Source organism: Mycteria americana, chromosome 14, assembly GCF_035582795.1.
Source record: "Mycteria americana isolate JAX WOST 10 ecotype Jacksonville Zoo and Gardens chromosome 14, USCA_MyAme_1.0, whole genome shotgun sequence".
Classification (NCBI taxonomy): Eukaryota; Metazoa; Chordata; class Aves; order Ciconiiformes; family Ciconiidae; genus Mycteria; species Mycteria americana.
Window position 1 is genome coordinate 15334234 of NC_134378.1, and position 12370 is coordinate 15346603.

The 12370-nt window shown below is 46.1% G+C and overlaps 1 protein-coding gene across 1 annotated transcript in view; it reads left to right on the forward strand.

Moving 5' to 3' along the window:
* The first annotated feature begins 1154 nt into the window (after positions 1 to 1154).
* COL9A3 (collagen type IX alpha 3 chain) overlaps positions 1155 to 12370 on the forward strand; it is a 40055-nt gene continuing 28839 nt past the window's right edge. The window contains exons 1-5 of the mRNA XM_075517215.1: positions 1155 to 1536; positions 2811 to 2879; positions 7386 to 7421; positions 8000 to 8071; positions 8877 to 8930. Of these exons, the coding sequence (XP_075373330.1) occupies positions 1471 to 1536; positions 2811 to 2879; positions 7386 to 7421; positions 8000 to 8071; positions 8877 to 8930 (297 nt within the window). The 5' untranslated portion in view covers positions 1155 to 1470. The remainder of the gene's footprint in view (positions 1537 to 2810; positions 2880 to 7385; positions 7422 to 7999; positions 8072 to 8876; positions 8931 to 12370) is intronic.

The following is a 12370-nucleotide window of genomic DNA, read 5'->3' on the forward strand; positions in this document are numbered from 1 at the left end:
TGAATACTCCCAGGGCTCTTCCCTTGCTGGTCGTAAGCAGGCTCCGCTTGCAGCAGCCCTCCAGTCCCGGGCTTGCTACGAGCAATGTGTGGCTGAGGAATTTGGATCTGCTTTGCCTTCTCGCTCGCCATCAGTTGGCCTCAGTGCAAAGGAGGAGGTACAAGCACTGCGCAAAGCAGTTCGTGCCACTGCACTGCTCTCCCTCCGCGGGGTTAGTGGTGTCTAATAAAGCATTCAATTTACTTTGAAGCCATCCAAAGACATACAGACACACGGTCCCTTGCTGTCCCCAGCTGCCAGTTTCACAAAATCTTGTAGGAACTTAGTAAATCTTTGAGCCCTTTATTCCTCTGTCGAGGTTGGTGGAATATTAGCTGCTGGGGAGCTGGACAGGCACGCACTGTGTGCTCATGTAAACCTCCTGGCGTAAGGATGCCAAACTGAAACCTGGTATTTCATTTTTTTTTAAGCTTTGCTTTTCCACTTCTGCTCTCCTCTTACTAACCAAATGAGCCGTGTCATTTCAGTCCTGATGAATCTTGCCACTGTTCCTTTCCACTTCCAAGCCCTGCTTTGGATGAAATTGTCTTTAATCGACAAAGGGAAGCATGAAGCTATTTGCAGGAGATGCGTCTTTGTGAATATATTGCCATTTGCAATCACCTAGCTGGGGACTGTCATCCTGTTCCTTCCTTGCAAGTATTTCAATGGCAATTCTTCCTTTTTTTTTTTTTTCTGGCTCTGAGAATGTTTCTCCTTTTTTCTACTTTCTTGTATCTGTCTGCGATCATCTGTTCTCTGGTAGGATTCATCACTTTCTCAAGAAATCAGTTGGCATTCTTTAGATCTCCCTGAAAAAAAAACCAACCCAGATGTGAATACACCTCCGGAGCTAATAAACCATCTCGCAAAGCAGTAAGTGCATGTCTCTGTAGTGCATCTTGCACTCGTTGCAGGTATATTAATTTCTCTAGTGAAGTTAGGTAGCCTCAGGCACTGAATAACTCTCACTCTGTGTTGCTCTTTATCTGTCCAGCACTGAGGCGGTGATGGGCTTTGAGAAGTGGCCCGGGAGAGACCTAAGGAACATCTTTGTATCTCCAGCTGGAGCAGCCGAATTTTGCTCCTGCGGTGTGTCTGCAGTCTGGCCCTTCCTTAGGCTCCCTCCCTGTTTGCTCAAGGCTGGGGCTGCCCAGCGGGGCATGAATGAGAGCTTCTCTTCCTGCCTGACTGCTGCTCCCCCTCCTTCTCCCACCTCCTTCCAAAACCTCCTCTCTCCTCCCAGCTCAGCCCCTCTTGCCTGTGCTCCTGAGCTCTGCCCCTCCAGCTGGAGCCGCAGGTTTATCTGGAGGCGAGGAGTCTCTCCTATGTAAGCTGAGATCCAGGAGGAGGAGGAGGGATCTGCTGGACCCTGGAGGAGAAAGGGTTTAGCTGCCCCGGAGGAACGAAGAGAGGCAGAGCCTGGGCACCATGGCTGGATCCTCCGCTCTTGGGCTTCTCTTCCTATGTCAGTTACTAGCCACAACGTCAGCGCAGGTAAGAAGCCTCATTTACGTCTTATGCTCAGGAAAAAAGCCCTTAAGGGAAAAAGATGGTGATCTGTGTATGTTATACCTGCAGGATGAAATGTGGCAATAAGCAGGTTATTAGAGTCTAAAGTTTATTAAAAACGCGTGTTGCTTGTGCTGTTATACAGAGGGTGCCTAGCAAGCGCATCTGGCTTCGTACCTGCGTAGGTAGGCTTTTAGATCCTATCCTCGTGTGTAGAAACTGCTGCTTTATACTTTCCGTAAAAGTGGTGTCTTTCTATTCAGGAATGCAGTTACGAGAGAGAAAGCCTTTGGGAAAGGGGAGACCTGTTGATGTGAGAGAGAGCGTTTTCTTTTCCAATGAAGTAATAGCTTGCCAGTGAGACTGATCTGATCTGGGTCTTCATCTGAATCAGAATTTCGTATTTCTTCCCTCAATCAATTTTCAAATTTTACACTTATAAAATAGCATAGTTAACCTTTGTTCGCTTCAGACACGAAGGTATATTAAGCTTCCCTGTACGGTGTTCATACTATTGCCTGGGGAAGTAACTCCTCAGTGAGGTTTTTCACTGTGTTAGTGAGGAATTTTTGCAGTCTGGCTTGGGAATTCAGAGCTGCCCTCATCTGCTGCGAGCAGAGCTGCTTGTACAATGAAACCTTTGTTCGCCGAAGCTACAGCAAGTTGCTCTCTGGAGCCCTCTCCATACAGAAGTCATTTATTGGACCTTTCTTTCCTTCCCCCCACCTCAGACCTCCTCCAAAATCCCAGATTTTCAAATGGCATCCTGCTCAGAGAGGAGACTTTCCCTTTCTCCTTCTGACTTCAGCAATGTCCACCTGGCTCTTCCATCGCCCCATCAGACTGGGACTATAAATTAATTTTTAATGCCAAGCACTTGGCACCTATTTTCCGTGGACTTTGCATTTCCTCCTCTGCCCAAAATGAAACGTGCCTGTAGGCAGTGAGAACCATTTCCTATATAACCAAACCCATTTGCTGCCCAGCGACCAGCTCTGATTCCCAGCATAAGCCACCAGTTAAATGAGCTGGGAGCCCTGAGGATGTTCTCAATCCAAAGGGTTTTCCAAAGAGCCTTGCACCGGTCCTGAGCTCCTCCGAGTCCACCCAGGATGGCGGGGGGCCCTGAGGGATGGAGGGGTAGTGCAGATTCAGGGTTAAGCTGTAGGACTTGGCCATTGCTTTGTGATTTAGCCCATAAGTTTCTTCTGATGGAAAAATAAAGTCTTCTCTCTCTCTCTTCCCCCCAATCTTTTCAGCGAGTAGGACCACAAGGCCCTCCTGGACCACGAGGACCCCCTGGACCATCTGGCAAGGACGGCATAGATGTGAGTGCCGCACGGCAGAGGGCAGGCTCGGCCGAGGGAGGGCGAGGGGTGGAGCAGAGACAGGGCCAACTGAGCAGAGAAGCTGCTCTTGTTCTCCAGAGCCCCAGCCTTTGGGCCATCCTTCAGAGGTGGATGGACCTGGAGAACCAGTCTACTCGCAAAAGACCTCATTCTGCAAGAGTCAGAACAGCGAGCGGAGGTTCTGAGTGGCCTCAGGTTCTTTGCAGGATCGATCCCGTCTCAAGAGGGAGTTCAGGACAGAGCTAGTGTACGCGCAGGGATTCACGACCCTGCCTGCATATTTCTCTTTTGGTGTCTCGGGAGGAGGGGGAACGTAATACTGTTGAGCGCATGGGTACGATGTCTGCCAGGGTCACTGCACGCTCCGTAGTTCAGGGGGAGGTTTATGTGACAATTTAGAGAATCCATGTTTCTAGAGAGGCCCCCAGAAACTCAAATACGCAGCGCTGGCCACTGCTCTTACTTATATTGGTTTTATTTCAACGTTGTCAGTATGGCTACCCCTAACTTAGATTGGCATGTGAGAGGTCAGAATGTGGCTCGTGCGTTGGCAGACATGAGTTGCCTTTAGTGGCACAACAGGCAAATCAAATGGGCAACCTTTATTTCAGCAAGCAGTTCCTTATACGTACATCTCCTGCGGAGGTAGAAAACTGCGTAGCACAGGACTTACTGGAGGAGAAAAACTTGTCCTATTACTTTTAATTGATATTTCCATAGCAATGAAAAATTTTGTTTCTGCATCTGTTGGATAAGGACTGAATTGTGTCCTGTAGTTGACAGTGGATAAAAAGAGCATCAGATGGACCTTCAACAAGACCACATCAAATGCAAAAGGCCGGATTCCTGCTTCAATATTCAGTTTGAGTAGCGCTTGTGTCTCTAAGCTGCTTATGGCATAGGGCAGGGTTTTTGAAAGCTTGTCTGAAGTAAGTTTATTGGAATTGGGGCTTTAAGCAACCTTGAAAAAATCTATTCATTCCATGCAGGTCATTTTCTTTTGGATAAGAAGGTTAAAAAAGATATACGAGTTCCCTGGTATATGGTGAACAAGGAGCTTTTTTGTGTGCAGTGGTGAGCTTTCATAGTGGCTCTGTGAGCAAGGCTGGTCTGAAGAGAGAACCTCATTGATTTGCAGCTAGTCCCTCTAGTGTCCTTTCGACTAACGGAGCCTGTTTCACTGAAAATCTTGCTCTGGTTTTGTAGCGTGAAAAGTTCAGAGCTGGTACCTCGATGGTTTCTCTCTGCTGTTTTTCACGATGTGATAAAAGGCTTAAAGGGACACCCTGGAAGAAGGCAAAGGACACGTGTTCACATTAGCAGCAGTGAGTCTGCAGCAGGACATCCGTGTGGCCAGCGGGCTTCAGGAAAGGGTGGCTGCATTTCTGTACAGACTGAAAAAGAAGAATTTGGGAGGGTTGAAGCCCTTCAGACTTCAGATCGTAACCAACTTCTGCGTATAGGCAGTCAGAAACAAATCCCTGTAATTGTGTCGTTCAATTCCTGCTCTCTACAGGATATTTTACACCTTAATTCTGGAAGAGCACCACCATCACTTTGGATTGCTCTTGGAAACAGGAGCCTGGGGAGATGCTGGTCACGTGAACCTGCGCCCTTTTATCCACTGCTAAAAGCTTCGGAAGGCTCCCTGTGGGACAGGACCAAATAACAACAGCTAATTAATATGAAGAACTTAGTCCTAATAAATCAAATGGCTGAGTAAAGTATTTAAGGTGCTAAGTCTTGCAGTCCCAGCTTGAGTCTGGAGTTTTGGCTACGCAGGAATAATCTCTCATTTGAACAGACTTGATCCACGTCCCTGCTATGGATATAGGTTTTCAGGTGCCCTGTTCATGTGAGATGGTCCCGCTGTTCAGAGACAGGCTCCGGGATGGCTTCCGCTATTCAACAGGACATTTAGTCCTTTAAGGAATTGCATAGGAGAAGAGATGCAGAGCTGTGGCTAGTGTTGAGCACAGACATGAAGCCTCCCAGTTTAAGGGCTACCATTTTTCTGGCAGTACCCTCCAAAAAATTACAGCATATAAAGTCAGCCCTGCTCCGCGTTTGCATAGTGCTGCACGGAGAGGATCGTGAGGAGCCTGAGTGGTAGTGTCAATTCTACCAGTGCAAAGAATGAAACCATTCTTTTATTTCTTTTCTTTAATGGTGAGACTTTTAAAGCGCAATCAGAACTTTTCTGGACCATATCTATGCAAGTTTTCAGAACTCTGTAAGCCACTCCAGCTGGGTCGTCTTCACAGATGGTTTGGATGAATGCTTTGTGGGAAGAGTCGCTGAACGGTCTTTGAGCTGGATGAGTGCTGCCGAGGTGTTCAGCAGTCCCTCACCGTCGGCCGTGAGAAGTGAGCGATGCATAACATACAGCTGAATTATTCAGAATATCTCCAAACAAACCTTGGATGAACCCCATAAGCACAACTTCTAGAAGCTCCTGCTTTTGTTCCTGCCTTTCAGTGGGAGCTGCAACATTAAGTCCCTCTGAAATATTTTATAATTATAGCCTTTAACAGGCTTCACATTTCATACTCGGTAACAAGCAAAATCTTTCCCTCCCAAGAATAGAAACAGCATGTTATGATTGAAAGAATTAGCGACAAGTTCCTGTGAATTATTTCTGGGGATGTAATTCCCCAAATTGCTAATAAGCAAGTGTCACTTTTCAAAAATCAAGCTTCCCCCCCCCCTCCCTTTTTGTCTCCTGGCTTGACTTGCTAAGAAAGAGTAAACTTCCTTCCCTCTTGTGTAGCACCAGGAGAGCCTTTCCTTTTGCTGACAGCCTTTGCCTCTAATTCCCAGTGATCTGGCATTAGGGGTATAAACGCTGATTAGGCTTTTGATTCAGCTGAGTGAAGTTCTGGTGCTCCCGCAGCGTCCCGCAGGGGTCCACCATGGCAGGGTCAAGGTTTCAGATGGCCCCAGCCAGCCTTTGCTGGTGCTGTGACCTTGCTGTACGGATTGCCATCGCACAGGCAAGAAAAAATGCAAGGGGCTGGTAATCTCAAGTGATGGAGGAGGAGGGAGTAAACCACCTCTACTGCCATTTCTAGCTGCCTTTTCAAACCATTCATTGCAAAAGAACCGCTCCTTTCATTTCCTTGGCAGGGGACCTTCCCCACCTATGATAATGATAACTATTTACGGAAAATCTGTGGGCAAAGGAGCTGCTTCAGCAAGGCAGAGCATAAAGATCCCTCTGTTCAGTGACCCTCTGGTCTGTGCATTGATCGGTCACCAATGCAGTATATAAATCCTTGCCTGAGTGAATCAAGGCAGCCAGTCTTGAGAGATTTGCCCACAGACTTCACAGTTGCCGACACAGTAAATATAGAAACACGCTATAAATTCCACAACTTTGCTTACTGCCTTCTAACTCCTAATTATCAAGCCCACGGTGGGGATGGTGTTATTTCTAGCCTTGCTCTATTAATAACCACCCTTTTTCCATATAGATTTTCTTCTTCCAGGGTATCAACATGCCCCTTCCCCTCTGCTCGCCCACCATACCCGAGCCTCTCACAATATTTAGTGCACTCATCCTAAAGCCGGGAGGGGAGGGTACCATCCAGACATCTGGAACTGGGACACAAAGTGATTTTCTGTGGGATGAGATGGGAAACCAAGCTCCAGTCAAGCTCCTGCTATTCACAAATGATTGCCTCTTTCAGGGGCTAACAATAAAACACAAATATCTTGTTGTCTGGGGTCCACGCAGGCTCCTGAATGACGTTACAGTTGGCTGAGCTAGAAGGGGTGATTCAAAGACTTCTTAAATATTGTCTCCCAAGCACCTCTAATGCTGTTCTTAAAAGTTGCTTTCCCTTAGGATAGGAAAAAATGAGCGCTTTTGAAATATTTTATAAAAATTTGGTTTAATGCAGATTGTACAATTGGATTAGGTGGAAATCAGCTGGCGGCTTTGTTCATTTGCTTTTCCTGTCAAATTTAGTTGGGAAGAAAATCATTGTAGACAGTTTGTTCATTCTTCACTTTCTGATAGTCCCCAACTCCTGGTAGTACCACAGTTTCACACTGTGTCCTGGATACCAGAGGCATATCACTGTATCCCTCTGTTTCATCAGGAAGATGTTTGAAAGCCTTGGTAGCCATCTGGCTTCCTCTCTGCCCCACCGTCAGACAAGCCCAAGTGCAAATAATTTCTAAGTAGTATCTGGAAAAAGTTAGAGGTGCTGGGCACCGTTCAGGAGCACTGGTTCTCTCTGGGAGGCTGAGGATGTGGGTTTCACCAAATCTGCTATTGTAGATGTGGAAAAGGCTATCCAAGTTCATCCTGCTTTAGGGGGTAGCAGGATCTAGAGCATCAGCTTCGTAAGACTGAGCACGGTAAATGTTGGAGTGGGCATGAAAGGAGACTTGAGCGGTAGGGCAATTGAGAACACCATTGTAAAAAGTCAACAGAAAGAGGTTCTGCACTAACACTGACGTCTTTTCTCTTTAATTTAGGGAGAGCCGGGCCCTCCTGGTTTGCCAGGTCCACCGGTAAGTATTTTCTGGTTGACGTTGACTTGCTCATCCTTTTGAGGGGGACACGGTGCAAGAGCTAGGACTCACTGGCTCACTTTCCTCTTGATCTGCAGCAGAATTTCCGTAAGGGGCATACAGGAGTGGAGATGCTCAGCACTGGTCCTGGGGACAAACACATTCTCCTGCTTCCTTGCTAGCAGAGGATGTGCATAAACTGGCACCAAGCCATACATGCGTGGTTATTTTTGGCATTGGTCTGAGTCTGCTTCAGCTCCTCAGTCTGCCAAGGCATGCTCAAAATTGTACCAGGTGGCACAGCTCTTTGCTTTGGGCCACTTACGCCATCCCTTTCTACCCCTCTACTAGGAACAGCTTATGAGTGACTGTATGTGGAACTGAGCCAAAGCACAAATGAATTTAGGATTTGGATATGGATTCCTGGAAAGTTTCATCTCTCTGCAGGAATTCTTCCACGTTGCATGGTGTAAACTAAACACATCAACAAATGAACTTCCATCTTGTAGCCCGTATCAACACACACCACCTTTCTCTTGTTATTATGTTAAAAACAATTGCCTGTTTTTCTGATTTAGGGTCCAAAAGGTGCACCAGGGAAGCCTGGAGCAGCTGGTGAAGCCGGATTACCTGGCCTTCCTGGAGTGGATGTGAGTATTTTGTCATTTTTCTCTTAGATCTTCTAAATACTTCATAGGCATGGGTGTTTTCCCTAAGTGTCTCATCAACTTTCTCTGTGTCTACTGGAGAAGCAAAGTGGGTCCTGGATCTACATACACGTCTTGCATATCAGGAGAAATTTTAAAGAGTCGAAAGCATCTCTTGATTGAATTAAGGAGTATCAGAACAATCTTGAGATGCGTAACTGATAGGATGGCACTCTTCCAATGAAATATTGCGGTTCTTCAGAGGCACGCTGGGCAAGTCTGCAGAAATACGAGCATCAGTTGACATTTCTGGAGCAAACCCACTGAGCCTCAATTCAGAAATCCAGGCACACTTCATAGCTGAGGCTTGTTGGTCACTGGCCTGGGATTTGCCCTACAGCTCTGGACGGGTGACTGCACGCAGCCAAGCGTTCCCAGCTCACCAGCTTACTGCCACGGTAGCTGAGCGTGGGTAAGGCTTCAGCCAGCACGTTTGCTTCTGCATCAGGCGAGAGGAAGCTTACAGTCAGCTTCCACAGCTAAGCTGCAACTCGGTAAACACCAGTGACAAGACTACTTGGTGGTGTTCATCCGCACGTACAATGCCCAGGGAACAGTACTGATAATTTTCTTCTGATCCTTTCCTTTGTGAGTAATTACAGAGAGAAATAAAATGGTTAGGCTTTCCGGAGAGCTTGGCACCCAGATGATTTGTGTTGGTGACAGTGACAGGGACTTCCATATAGCTCTTATTACTGTATTTCTCTGTTTTCATACTTATGTATCTATCTTTTTTTTTTTTTTACAGGGTTTAACAGGAACCGATGGCCCACCTGGCCCAAATGGGCCTCCAGGAGACCGTGTGAGTACCACATTAGATCCTAAGTGCCTTTAAATGAACATTGTCACTGATTGTATTGATGATTTCTCATTCCTTTGTAAATTGGTGACATTCGAGTGTTGATTACGATGGCTTATTTATCTGTAAACCCTTGCAGAATACTTGGACACTGGAAATGAAGCTCCAGATGGCTTTTCATTAGGCAGGGCATGAGATCCATCTTTCTTTCACAGGGCTTTGAATGAGCTTGGATAGCCTCAGCGGTGGGAGTACCAGTGCGGAACAGCTCTGGTGATATTTCAAGTATCTAAAAAGTTTCTTGAAGCAGTCGATAAACTTTGTAATTAAGTCTATCAAAGTGAAGCTATTTTGGCCTTTATTTGCAGTCGGAGTACGCAGCTCTGTTATGTTTATACTTACTGCTACTGTGTATTAACTGTTTAAACTTTTGCCTTTTGTTAATTCTGGGGCTGTCCATATGGCTGCCCATTATTAGTTGCTTTGGCATAGACTTCCCCAGCCAGCGTAGCAAGAAATAAGAGTTTTTTCTTGCTTCCTGCATATTACAGCTCTGCTACGGGGCACCACAGGGATAGAGAAATGACTGCCTGAGATGTTACAGATGTCCTTCAGATCATCGACAATGGGCCGGAAAGGCACTTAGGCCTCCTTAGGGCATTAAGAACTAAACATGAATGAGCCATTCAGCACAGATTTTCATCCAGCATGGCTATTTTCCTGTCTCCCAGCATGGGAAGATAAGACTTACATCCACAGCTGGTTTATTGGTCTCCTGAACTTGGGGTTACAGTGATGGGCTGAACACACATCACAGCGTGCAGAGGTTAAAAAAGGTTCAATATATCTCAATAATCCATTTGTTGCCCCAAGGAGTTACCTAAAGCTCAAAACTCTGAGTTGTCTCATTTAGTTAACGGGATGAGTGATAGAGCCATGTATCTTTGATACGCTTTTCTTCCTTTCCCATGTGCGAGGCAAAGGTTGCTTGGCCACTGGGAAAGTTGAGTGGCAGGTCCCAAGCATCTTGGTCACAGCTCCAAGCCTCCATCCATTGGCACTGCACTAAAAACCATCTCCTTTTGCTTTTCCTCGTGCCCATCTTTCTCCCCAGAGATCCAGGGCTGCAAAATCCTGACCGCTCTCCGTCAGTCTGTGGCAAGAGTCCAGCACCTTCTGGGAACTGAGCCCTCATTTTTGAAATAGAAAAGTTCAGGACCACACACAGAAGACTGTGAGCAGTTTTGTGCCCCTGTTTCGTGTTCGGTGGTAGTATTTGCCCATGCCCACTTGAGCACACAAGCTCCTAGTTTGCAGAGTAATGGAGCAGACGAATCTCTGGGCACAAGAACTTCCTCTTCAGCTGTTCAGCAGAAGCACACAAACGCTGGTTTAGCACAGTTACCGTAACTACGTGCTCTGATTTGACGTGCTTTCCCATGTCTCGTAACTCAAGCTGTCAGCGTGGGGCAAACTTGGGACCTGTTGTCATTTATGGGAGCTTTTCAAGGTCAGTGGTCCATCTGGAAAATTGTTTTAATTGGTCTAATAAAAGCCTGGAAAAAGAAAAAACTGTAAATCTCTAGCACTCTAAAAGGACAGCATTGCTATCCTGACTTTCCTTCTTCTGCCCAACTTTAAGAACATATTTCAGTCTCCCAGGAATCACTGAAATAAGCAGGTGTCTACTTACTGTCGTGGGGTTGAATTCATGCTTAACACTATGACTTCTGCTGAACAAGCATGTTTTTCTGAACTGGGGTGTCTGAGAGCGAAGGTGTTTAGCATATGGAAGTGGGCTCATGGAAGACAGTTTTTAGTAACACATTATTGCTAAACATTTGTTTTCCTCTATATGCCACGCTTCATCAGTCCAACAGTGATTTATGTCTGAGCAGGGATGGAGTATTGTGAAGGCAGCATACCAAAATGGTTTTTATCTTAAATACTCCCATCGCTATCAGCATCCATTAGCTTTTCTCGTGGTTCTGCTTACGGACTGATTAGATCAAGCCGACTTGTTTTTTCAATTAAAAAAATGCTTTATTTTTAGCCAGGAACGAGCTGGGTTCTGACCTCAGTGCTAGATACTGGTGTCCTTCACTGGAAAGTTTTCAAAGGCCATTTTGAAGTTCGGTGCTTTACACTATAAGCAACAAGAAAAACATAATTATTCCTATTTATTTATCAATGTCATATTAATCAAGTATTTCCTATGCTCCGTAGTTGTATATTCATAAAGTGTATTACTTGAAAGTGAAAAATTATGGTGAGATTGTTTTCTAATCAAAAGAGGAAGAACATTGTTACCAGGAGAATGAGTTGAGTCAGACGATGTTATTAAAATCGAGGTGTAAATTAGAGTCTCTCCTTTGAACTTAATGGAGTCACATCAGCTTGCTCAGGGACTTGATGATCTTTTACCGTACCAGCAATGTTCACTGCTGCGTGCTGCACCTTACACCCTCAAAAATATCAAAATTAAGGAGAGTAAAGTGCCAACGCTTGGCACTTTGGGTACTCTGCCGACCTTTGGCACGTCGGCCGAAGCAGAAAGGGGCTATGCGGCTGGTTTCAGTGGGGGCAGGATTAGGGTGCAAGTCAGTAGGTGCCAGGAATTCAGTGTTTTCTTTACAGGAGGAGATCCCAGCTTGTTCCTCACAACCATCAGTGGTTGTAAGGACTTCAGCCTAAAGATAAAAGTGACTGGAAGAAAAGCAGAATAACCCGCAGTAAGAGAAGTGCACTCGTGTCGGACGAGCTGACATTTGCAGCAGAGTTGATTTTTATTGGATTACGGTCCTCTCCTCACAAGACTCCTCTTAATGAGGCCTTGGGTCCTCCGTATCTTTCTGCTTAAGCTTAACAAGGGAAAATATTTCTAATCTCATTTGGTGTGCAGAACATTAGGAAAGGGCTGGAGTCGTCCCTGGGATCACGCTAAGCAGCAGCGTGTCGGGATATTTTCCAGGTCTGCCCATCTGCCTTGTTCTCCTGGTCCCAGGGGTAGATACCATTTAATTCCAGCTCAGAACATCATTCTCAAGATGTTTCGGTGCAGCATTTTGAGAACTTCTGGAAATCAGGTTTGAGCAGTCGGGCTGGCGAGAGGCTGAGGAAGCCTTGTGCTGTAATTGCTCTTTGTCCCCTGTGCAAGGAGGTGAGGGGTTTGCTGGCACTGGTTTAACGCAGTCCATAAATGACAACGTGGTTTGTTCTGTGTTTAGGTCTGTCACCTTCTTACTGTTTTAAGTTCTGCCTTTATCAGAGAGCAACATCAGCCAACAACAATACAAATGCAATCAAAAGCTGTCTGCAGCAGGGCCTTGAGAACAACGCGGCTCTTCCGCAGCTCCCCCGTGTCAGCACAGCTTAGAGAAACCCAGCGAGGGCTGCGTCGGTGCTGCTGAGCAAACTATTACCTTATTTATCGTTCACCTCAA